This window comes from Geospiza fortis, unplaced genomic scaffold, assembly GCF_000277835.1.
Source record: "Geospiza fortis unplaced genomic scaffold, GeoFor_1.0 scaffold61, whole genome shotgun sequence".
Classification (NCBI taxonomy): Eukaryota; Metazoa; Chordata; class Aves; order Passeriformes; family Thraupidae; genus Geospiza; species Geospiza fortis.
The window spans coordinates 1,699,190-1,710,550 of record NW_005054430.1 but is presented as its reverse complement, the minus strand read 5'-3'; the positions used below and the strand labels follow the sequence as shown (position 1 = coordinate 1,710,550).

At 43.7% G+C, this 11,361-nt stretch overlaps 1 protein-coding gene across 1 annotated transcript in view; it reads left to right on the top strand.

Annotated features, from left to right (window-relative positions):
- Window positions 1-11,361, top strand: part of NET1 (neuroepithelial cell transforming 1) — a gene marked incomplete at its 5' end in the record, with an annotated part of 60,597 nt that overhangs the window by 21,128 nt on the left and 28,108 nt on the right. The window contains one exon of the mRNA XM_031061899.1: window positions 7,263-7,329. Within this exon, the coding sequence (XP_030917759.1) occupies window positions 7,263-7,329 (67 nt within the window). The remainder of the gene's footprint in view (window positions 1-7,262; window positions 7,330-11,361) is intronic.

The window sequence follows — 11,361 nt, the reverse complement described above, 5'->3', positions numbered from 1 at the left end:
GGATGGAGGTGGATGTTTGGTGAGGGGAGAGCTGGGGATGCTCTGAGGCATCGGGAGGTTCAGGTTGTTGTGACAGGTACAAGTTAAAGAGGGAATTTAGGATAAATATCAGGAAGGAATTCTTTCCTCTGAGGGTGCTGAGACCTTTTTCCCAATAGGGAAAAACAACACTCCAAGCTCCTCTTTTCCCATCCCAATAGCAGAAAAAAGGACATTCCAGGCTCCTCTTTTCCCCATCCCAACAGTACAACAAAAACCCAAAAACATTCAAGGCTCTTCTTTTCCCCATCCCAGCTGTGGAGAAAAGGACACTCCAAGCTCCTCTTTTCCCACCCTAATAGTGGAAAAAAACCCCACTCCAGGCTTCTCTTGGAGGTGGATGTTTGGTGAGGGGAGAGCTGGGGATGCTCTGAGGCATCGGGAGGTTCAGGTTGTTGTGACAGGTACAAGTTAAAGAGGGAATTTAGGATAAATATCAGGAAGGAATTCTTTCCTCTGAGGGTGCTGAGACCTTTTTCCCAATAGGGAAAAACAACACTCCAAGCTCCTCTTTTCCCATCCCAATAGCAGAAAAAAGGACATTCCAGGCTCCTCTTTTCCCCATCCCAACAGTACAACAAAAACCCAAAAACATTCAAGGCTCTTCTTTTCCCCATCCCAGCTGTGGAGAAAAGGACACTCCAAGCTCCTCTTTTCCCACCCTAATAGTGGAAAAAAACCCCACTCCAGGCTTCTCTTTTTCCATTATTGGGATGGGAAAAGAGGAGCCTGGAGGGTCATTTTTCCATTATTGGGATGGGAAAAGAGGAGCCTGGAGTGTCATTTTTCCATTATTGGGATGGGAAAAGAGGAGCCTTGAGTGGGTTTTTTTCCCATTATTGGTATGGGGAAAAGAGCCTGGAGTGTCCTTTTTTCTGCTATTGGGATGGGAAAAGAGGAGCCTGGAGTGTCCTTTTTTCCTATTGGGATGGGAAAAGAAAAGACTGGAGTTTCTTTTTTTCCATTATTGGGATGGGAAAAGAGCCTGGAGTGTCCTTTTTTCCTATTGGGATGGGAAAAGAAGAGCTTTGAGTGTCCTTTTTTCCACTGTTGGGATGGGAAAAGAGGGACCTGGAGTGTCCTTTTTTCCACTTTTAGAATGGGAAAAGAGGAGCCTGGAGTGGAGTTTTTTTCCCCGTTATTGGGATGGGAAAAGAGGAGCTTTGAGTGTCTCCTGAGATATCTTTTCCCCTCTGGAAAGCTCTGCCTGTCAGCCCTGAGAGGGAGTTTGGATTTGCCTGGAGCAGAGCGGGGAGGGAAGCGTGAGGGCAGAGAGGGAGGGCAGTGTTGGATCGAAGGGAAGTGTGTGCTGGGAAGATATCCCTGAACCCTGGGAAGATATCCCTGAACCCTGGGAAATATCCCTGAACCCTGGGAAATATCCCTGAACCCTGGGAAATATCCCTGAGCCCTGGGAAATATCCCTGAGCCCTGGGAAATATCCCTGAACCCTGGGAAATATCCCTGAACCCTGGGAAATATCCCTGAGCCCTGGGAAATATCCCTGAGCCCTGGGCCGGCGCTGCTGCCCTGCTGGCAGTGGAGAGCCCGTTCATGGGGTGATTATTCTGGGATATCAGCGCTTGTTTCATCTCCTCAAGCCTTACCTCCAGTTCAGGGGTTGCTGCTGGGATATTGCAGTACCTGCCAGGAGCAAACCCTGCCTGGAAAATGGCTTTTTCCCGTAAAACTGACCACAAACCCAATGTTCCCTCTGCAATTCCAACCTGCCTTTGAGGGGCAGAGCCTGTGCCAAGGGAAAGGAACAAAATAATGGCAATGCCAGAAAAGCACAGGGAGTTCTCAGCTCCACGGGGGCGCTGCTCAGTCCCATCCTGTGGGTTCTTTAACTTCTTTTCTGCCTCTGTCAGGCTCAGGATTGGAGCTCTCGAGATGGTGTTTGGTGTTCAGACTCAAATGTTTGTTATTCATCTGTGTCACAGTCCTACAAGTCCTGAGTTCTACAGCATTCTACTACAGAGCTAGTAATTAGAATTACTAATTTTGTAACTACCAAATGGCCAACTATCTTTCTCTACAAAGTCTTTGAAGGATAAACTGTCCAATTAAGAAATGACACCTGAATTATTTTCACTTTTAACTCAATAACCAACCACCCATGCCCTGCAATGGGGACTCTTTTATCCAATGACACAAAACCACCCAAACCCATGGAGAAGAAAGACAAGCACTGCCCTAAAACCTCCATCTTGCTCTCTATCTATTCCTGTATTCTAAACCCTTAAACTCTGGGTTTCCCCCCTGTGATATCACACACTTCTGTTCAAACTGCACACCCACAATCCCAGTTCCATCATTCCATTCTGGAAGCTTCTCCAGGCCCCAGGTCAGTGCAGGGTTCTCCTGGGGGTCAGTGCTGGCAGCACAGAAATCTCCAATTCTCAGCAGCCAGAACTCCAAGGAGTTAATTGGTGATTGCTTTGGGGATAATTAGGAATTGAGGGGCAGCAGGTTGGTGAGTTTATCTTCTTTTTGCCAAGGTTGGGGTTAAATGTGTAAGATTGTATTTCTTGTTGGACTCAGATGTTTATCAGTTCTTGTCTGTGTCACAGTCTCACAAACCCTGAGTTCTGCAGCACTAAAAATGGAGCCCTGTCTCTTCTCTACAAGGCCTTTGAAGGATAAACTGTCCAATTAAGAAATGACACCTGAATTATTTTCACTTTTAACCCGATAACCAACCACCCCTGCCCTGCAATGGGGACTTTTTTATCCAATGACACAAAACCACCCAAACCCATGGAGAAGAAGAAGAACCAGCCCGAAACCCAAAACCTCCATCTTGCTCTCTATCTATTCCTGTATTCTAAACCCTTAAACTCTGGGTTTCCCCCCTGTGATATCACACACTTCTGTTCAAACTGCACACCCACCATCCCAGTTCCATCATTCCATTCTGGAAGCTTCTCCAGGCCCCAGGTCAGTGCAGGGTTCTCTTGGGGTCAGTGCTGGCAGCACAGAAATCTCCAGTTCCCAGTACAGGGGTTCCAACACCCTCCCTGCCTGGGAGTGTTTCCCATCCCTGTTTGGCTCCCATTGGCAAGCTGAGCCTGCTGGAATTCCTAAATTGGAATTACCCTGCAAATTCTTGCACTTTTCAGACCACATTTCCAGAGAGCCACCCAGCATTCCTGTTTAATCCTATTTGCTCCCTGTTTAATTAGGGCTGCAAGGATCCCACTTGAACTCCAGGCTAAATTTACCAAATTTTCCTATTCAGTGAAATTAAAATCCTGAGTTCTTCTGCCTTGCTTTTAGAAGTTCCAAACGTTTGTCAACAGAGTTTTCTTCAAGCAAAGCTTTTGCCCTGGAGCTTTGCAAGATAAGGAACCCTGACAAGCCCAGCCTAAGTGCCTTGAGTCAGGCTTTGTTTGCACACAGCTTGGGAGGCCTCTTCCAGCAGCCAGAGCCTCTGGATATTGTGGAAATATCAACTCTAACAACTCGAAAATCTTCTTTGTTTTCCCCCTGCAGAAAAGCTTTAAATTAAAATTCAAAACTTCTTTGTGGAGCTTGCTTGTTCTTATCTTTCCAAGCAAGATTCACTTGTTTGGGGGGAAAAAAAACCTAATTTTAATCTATTCCTGTTCTCTTCACCATCTTAAAATTGGTTTGTGTTCAAGAACATCTTGCTCTGAAAACACCAAAAAAAAATAAAGGAGGTTGGAAGTCAGAGAGGAAGGAAACACAAAATTGCTGCCCAGCCTGAAGAATTTATTTTGGAACTTCCAAAAAATTCAGAGTCTTGCCAGATCAAAGCATTTCTGCAGTTTCCTGGAGAAGTCATCGAAAAGAAGGGAAAAAAGGGGGCAGGCTGTCGAGTGGTGCTGACTGAGCAGTGCTGATTTACAGGAAAATGACATTAATGGGAATTTGCTCTGCTGTGCCTCCCCCTCTGACTGATGGAAGCTTTTTGCACGCCCTTTGTGGCTTCTTTTGCATTCTTGCTGAGCCCAAAATCTCATTTATGGCTTTCCCCCCTCTCCTTTCTTAAAACCAACCAGCAAAAACCAACGTACAAAACCCCCAACCTGCGTCTGGTGAAGACAAGCAGTGAAAGATTAGGAACAACGTACGACTCGAGAGAAAAACTTGCTTTTTTTTGACAAATAGCTTGAAGATCTGAGGGTGTTTTTGCTGAGCTCTCTGAGGTAAAGCATTCCCAGGACAAATATGGCCAAGGGCTGAGTGCCTCCGTAGGATCCTGGCAGGAGCATCCACTGTTTATCCAGGGAAGGTGGGGAACAATGAGCGTTTCCTACTCTGCTCCCAAAGCCAAACAATCGAGCTGCCCGCTCTGCGTTATCAATTCCTTATCTATTAATTACCCAAACTTCCTCTATTAAGATTATTGGGGCCACATCTCCTCCTCTGCTATGTTGCCAAACGGGTTTTGCCTTCAGGGCTTCTCTCTCAGCCTTGGGGAGACTTTTCTAACTCGAAAATCCCTTTTCTAACTTGGAAATCCAACTGGAATTGTCTCTTTGAAGGTTAAAAATATTCCCCATGGATCATCAGCGTGGCAATCTGTGTTTGAACAGAGCAGTTTTCTCTTGGCAGTGCCATCATTTGCTGGGGAAAAGCCTGGAACATTTCATTTCTTGAAGCAAACAGAGGGTACCAAAACAGAAATGTTTGTTCTTTTCTCTACAAGGTTGGCCTGAGTTTGGAGGGATTTGTTTTGCCTCGATGTTTTACATCTGCAAACTTTATTTTTGTGCCTTCTCATGACCCTGAACTCCTTAATCACTCCGAGGTATGAATCAGCCTGTCCGATTAACCCTTTGTGCTCCTGCTGAGGTGAGGAGGGAGTGTGGCTGCTCCTCCTGCCCCAAACACACAGAAATTCTGTCAGGGATCTGTTCTGACACCGCAGGGATGTCCCCACTGAGCAGGGCCATGGACTCCAGCTGGCACCAGCTGGACACTTTGTTTTGCTCTCTTGAGATCCTAAAATATTCCAGCCAGGCCACTGGGAGCTCGGTCCAATCCATCACGGAGTGTTTGGAGCAGTGCTCAGCTCTGCTTCTCCTCACCTTGATCCGTGGAGGGAAAACTTCCAGGATGGCTCCAGGTCAGCATCCATGACCTTTAACTCACCTGGGCTGGCTTCAAATCCGGGCAGGGGAGTCAGCCTGAGCGCAGGAAAATCCACGGGAGGAATCCTGAGTGCAGGAAAATCCATGTGGGGAATAATCCTGAGTGCAGGAATCCATGTGGGGAATCATCCTGAGTGCAGGAATCCATGTGGGGAATCCTGAGTGCAGGAATCCATGTGGGGAATAATCCTGAGTGCAGGAAAATCCATGTGGGGAATCCTGAGTGCAGGAATCCACGGGAGGCAGGCAGGTGACTCAGCTGGGCTCTGCAAGGGCGCAGGGACAGAAAACCTGCCCAGGCCTGGTGCCTGCTCAGGCTGGAGTGGAGCTCATCATCATCATCATCAATCATCATCATCATCATCTAATCCTGAGTGCAGGAATCCACGGGAGGCAGGCAGGTGACTCAGCTGGGCTCTGCAAGGGCGCAGGGACAGAAAACCTGCCCAGGCCTGGTGCCTGCTCAGGCTGGAGTGGAGCTCATCATCATCATCATCATCATCGTCATCATCATCATCATCATCATCATCATCATCATCATTTCTGCTCCTCTTCTCATCTGACTCCTCTAATTGAGCTAGTTACAAGAAAATCATGGAATGCTTTGGGTGGGAAGGGGATGAACACTGTGGGGTTTTTATGGAATCGTGGAATGGTTTGGGTGGGAAGGGACCTTCAGGATCCTCCAATTCCAGCCCCATTCCAAGGGCAGGGACAATTCCTGATCCCAGTGCCCAGCCTGGCCTTGGGCATCGCAGGGATCAGGGGCAGCCCCAGCTGCTCTGGGAATCCCTTCCCAAAATCCCACCCCAGTCTCCCTCTCCAGGGAATTCCCTCCATTCCCAGCTCTCCCACCTGGGATTGGATCCATCCCCACCCCGACTCCTCTCTAGGAAGGGATTTTGGGATCCGGGGGCTTCACTGGGAATCTCAGGGCTCCAGGAAGGGTCTCCCTTCCCTTTTCCATCCCCAACTTCCATAAAAATCCCTCGGGATGGATTCTGAGTGTCCCAAATCCCAGAATGGTTTGGGTGGGAAGGGCCCTTCAACCCCATCCCATTCCAATCCCACCATCCCAGGCTGCTCCAGCCCCAGTGTCCAGCCTGGCCTTGGGCACTGCCAGGGATGCAGGGGCAGCCCCAGCTGCTCTGGCAATCCCTTGATTATTCCCAGATTTTTAAAAATCTCATGGGATCTCGGGATGAAGAAGAGGAGGAAAAAAGGCAGGATGAGGAAGAGGAGGAGATGCCAGAGACAAAAAGGGGAAATCTCCCAAAAAAAAAAAAAAAAAACTGGGAAAAAAATTGTGTGGCCTACTTGGGACTGAAAACCCACAAAAGCCCACCAAGAGACACAAATCCCTCCATCCTCTGGCCAGGAGAAGCTGGGAAAAAAAATCCTGGCTGGAAAAAATTCCCTCAATGCAGCAGAGGGTGAAAGTTGGGAGCAGAATTTGTTTGCTCAGGTGGGACTGGTGCAATAAAGGGCTCAGCTTTGTTCAAAATTGGGATTACAAAGGGCCCTTTGTGTGTGCCACAACTGCCCTGGAGGAAAATTCCCTCCAGGAAATCCCCCAGGGCAATTCCAGCCTGGAATTTTGTGGGAAGCTCCAAGGCTGCCTGGTCAAAATAGGAAAATGAGGCTGTAAATTGTGATTATTTTTTACTTTTGCTGTTGTATCCTTCCTTTTTTAAAAAAATTTGGGATCTAAAAGAGCTTTTCCTGCAATTCCCAGTGGGAAGTTTTACCCAGAGCCCCTTTGTATTCCAGCAAATCAAGATTTGGAATCCAAAATTCCAAATTTGGTGGGAAATGCTGGCAAATCCTTTGGCTTCCTCCTTCCCAAAAAACTCCACCTTTCCTTGTCTTGGCTGTGCTGGGAGCTGCTGGAAAACATGGAATCCATCAATTCTGCAGCAGGAAATACAGAATAATAGGAAAATAATGATAACAAAAATAATATTAGGAATATTATAATGATAGGAATATTGTAATAATAGAATAATAATAGGAATAACAATAGGAAAACGAAATAGGGGAAATAATAATAATCATAATAATAATGAATAAATAAATAAAAATAATTTCTTTTTCTGCTCCCAGGTACCCTCTGAGACGAGGCAGCTCCTTCACATTCCTGACTCCAGGCCCACACTGGGATTTCACCCTGGTGAGCGGAACAGCTGGAAAAGCAAAATCCAGAGGGGAAGGAAAAGCAGAAATCCAGAGGGGAAGGAAAAGCAGGAATCCAGAGGTGAAAGCTCCTCTGGAAAAGAAGGAAAATCAACATTTTCCTTGGAGTAATTCCTGAGTTTTTTCCAGGTTCCTGAGCTCAGCCAGAATTCAGGGAAATCCTGGACACTTTTCCTTGCTGAATTCCTGATTTTTGTGATGTGTTTTAGCCCTGGCAAGGTGGGGAAATAAAATGAGGGGGTTTTATTTAATAAATGCAAAAAAATCTGGATTTTATTGGTGTAGAGAAGCTCCTCAGAGGGAATTTTTGGTCTTCTTGTGAACTTTCTTTTTTCCATCCTTTATTTCCCAAGGCCTGCAGCAGGCAGGGAATGATTTCCCTTGGGAATTTCCCTTTGGGATTGTCGGGAGGGTTTTAAGGAATTCCAGCTCCTAAATTCCCAAAATTTGCTGCCTTGGAAGTGCTGATCCCATCCTCAAACCTAAACAATTTCCCTTTCCAAACCCAGCCCCTGGGATTTTGGGATGAGCTGATTTCGCACAACCAAACCCACAAATTCTCCTAAATTCAAATTTTGCTCAATTTTAGAAACTTTCAGCTCCATTAAACCCAGTTTTGAGTTATTTCAAAGCCTTAAAAATTCCTCTTTTAAATCTGAAAATTCTGTGCTCTAACAACACAAATAAAAAGGGTTTTGGTTTTTTCCCAAATATTCTTATGCCAGTCCCAAAAATCCTCTTTTCATGGGATAATTTATGCAGAAGTTTGGCCAAAAGGCTGGAAAATGAACCTGGCTTGGGAAGAAATTTAAAATTCTAAGCCAGAATTTTCCATGTCTGCCAAAGTGGGATGGATTTTCAGGGAATGCTCAGTGCTTCTTCTACAGAATTCTGAGAAAAAATTAAATCAGTTTGGGTGTAAAGATCCTCTGAGTGGAAACAAAACTCCTCATGGAATGTTTCCCTTCATTTAATTTTATTTCCCTTCATTTAATGTCATGAAGTTTCAGTTTAATTTTTGAGGATTCATTTCTGGGAAATTGGAGCTTTGTGCATTTAATGATCCTAAAACCACATGAAAGTTTCTGACTTCAGCTGGGCAAAAAGCACCGAAACCCTTTCTGATCCTTCCAAACCAAAATGTCCTGGAACGAGGCAAAAAAGGAGAATTTCCTTGGAATTATTTTCCATTTTCCTGGAGCTTCCCTCACAATCCTAGAAATTCCATTTCCAGCACTGCTCGGAAATAAAATCCCAAAATATTTTCATTTTCCTTCTTGAGCAACATTTTTTTTTAAGTTTCTGCTCCATAAAATCCCTAAACTGGGTCTGGGGGTTTCATCATTTGGGAAAAGGAATTTTTTCCACAGGATTTGAGGGCTGGGAAAAAAGGAATTTTCTACTTTATTAACTTTGGGAAAAAGGATTTTTTTCATACAACTGGGGGATGGGAGAAGGAGAATCTTCCATTTTAATAATTATGGAAAAAGGAATTTTTTCACACAATTTGGGGGCCATGAGAAGGGGAATTTTCTACCTTAATAGCTTTGGGAAAAGGGATTTTTTCCACATAATTTGGGGACTGGAAGAAGAATTTTCTACTTTAATGACTTTGGGAAAAGGAATTTTTTCCACAGGATTTGGGTGCCATGCAAAGAGGAATTTTCTACTTTAATAACTTTGGGAAAAGGAATTTTTCCACTGAATGTGGGGGCCATGAGAAGGGAAATTTACCCCTTTAATAATTTTCATAAAAAGAATTTTTTCTACACAATTTGGGGGCTGGAAAAAGGGGAATTTTCCCCTTTAATAACTTGGGGAAAAGGAATTTTTTCCACAGGATTTGGAAAGGAGAAGGGAAATTTTCCCCCTTAACAACTTTGGGAAAATTAATTTTTTTTCACATAATTTAGGGACTGGAAGAAAGAGAATTTCCTACTTTAATAAATTTGGGAAAAGGAATTTTTTTCCACAGGATTTGGGGGCCATGAGAAAGGAAATTTACCCCTTTAATAACTTTAATAAAAAGAATTTTTTTCTACACAACTTAGGGATCAGAAGAAAGAGAATTTTCTACTTTAGTGATTTTGAGAAAAGGAATTTTTTCAGAGAAGTTGGGGGCTGGGAGAAGAGGAATGTTCCCCTTTAATAACTTTAGGAAAAGGAATATTTTCCACATAATTTGGGGACTGGAAGAAGGAGAATTTTCTACTTTAATAAATTTGGGGAAAGGAATTTTTCCACTGAATGTGGGGGTCATGCAAAGAGGAATTTTCTGCTTTAATAAATTTGGGAAAAGGAATTTTTCCACTGAATTTGGGGGCCATGAGAAGGGAAATTTTCCCCTTTAATAATTTTCATAAAAAGAATTTTTTCTACACAATTTGGGGGCTGGAAAAGGGGAATTTTCCCCTTTAATAACTTGGGGGAAAGGAATTTTTTTCCACAGGATTTGGGTATGGGAAAAGGGAAATTTTCCCCCTTAACAACTTTGGGAAGGGGAATTTTTTTCCACACTATTTGGGGGCTGGGAAAGGGGAAATTTTCCACTTTAATAAATTTAGGGAAAAGGAATTTTTTCCACAGGATTTGGGGGCTGGGAGAAGGGGAATGAGCGGGATCATGGAAGGTGGAAGACCCAAAAATGGGAGAAAAAAAGCATTTTTCAGTTGCTTTTCCATCCTGTGGCTCCAGATCCTTGGATTGGAGCCGATTTCCCTGGGATTTTTTTTCTCTTCTGGCTCTGGAGTGCAATGTCTGAGATTTTATCCAGAATTCAATTCTTGGGCAGAGGAAATGGGGCTGCAGCCAATGGAATCCTGAGTCTGGCCAGTTTAAAAACAACATTTTGGCCTCATTTTTATGTCTGGCTTTTATGGGAAAAAATTTAAATCCTCCACCCCATAAGGAACCAATAAATCCCAAAAAATACATCCCCCCAAAAAAAGTGGGGGGGGATCTTTATTGCAGATTTTTTTTCCTTATAAAGAAATCCTGAAATCCTTGGGTTTTTTGGGAAAAATCACCTGGAAAAAAATCCTGAAATCCTTGGTTTTTTGGGGGAAAAATCAGCTGGAAAAAACCCTGAAATCCTTGGGTTTTTTGGGAAAAATCACCTGGAAAAGCAGAGCAGGCTTGGAGAGAGAACCGAGCTGGAATAATTCCCTGATCCCAAGGAAAAAGAAAAAGCTGGATTTGCATTTTCTCCAGGCTTTCAGGGCTCTGGAAAAGGATGGAGACAGAAATATGGGAATTTTTTCCTCTCAGCTTCAGCAAATCTGTCAGAGAAGGGATTCACGTGAGAGTTGGGATCTTGTCTTTGTAAAGTCAGAATAAAAACCAGAAAAATTGAAATAATTGAGGAATTTTAGCCTTGAATTCAAGGGAAATCCGAGAAAAAATTTATAACTATTTTTTTTTAAGTTTCTGCTCTACAAAGCCCCAAAATTGGATGTGAGAGTTTCATAATTTTGGGAAAATTATTTTTTTTCCACAGGTTTTGGGGATGAGAGAAGGGGAATTTTCTACTTTAATAAATTTGTGAAAAATTATTTTTTTTTCACACAGTTTGGGGGCTGGAAGAAGGAGAATTTTTTACTTTAATAACTGTGGGAAAAGAAATTCTTTCCACATAATTTAGGGGATGGGAGGAGGAGAATTTTCCACTTTAATAATTTGGGGAAAGGGAATTTTTTTCTACAGGATTTGGGGCTGTGATAAGGAGAATTTTCCACTTTAATAAATTTGGGAAAAAAGGAACTTTTTCCACAGGATTTGGGGGCTGAGAAAGGGGAATTTTCTACTTCAATAATTTTGGGGAAAGGAATTTTTCCACACAATTTGAGGGCTGGGAGAAGGGGAATTTTCTACTCTAATATTCCAGAAACAGTGGGAAATAGCAGGAATCTTAGTGCAGATGCCTCTGATCATTATTCCAATGGTTCTGTTCTTGGGAAGGGAAAAGAGCTGAGAATTCCCAGGCCAAAAACCTCATTTTTTTCCAATAAAA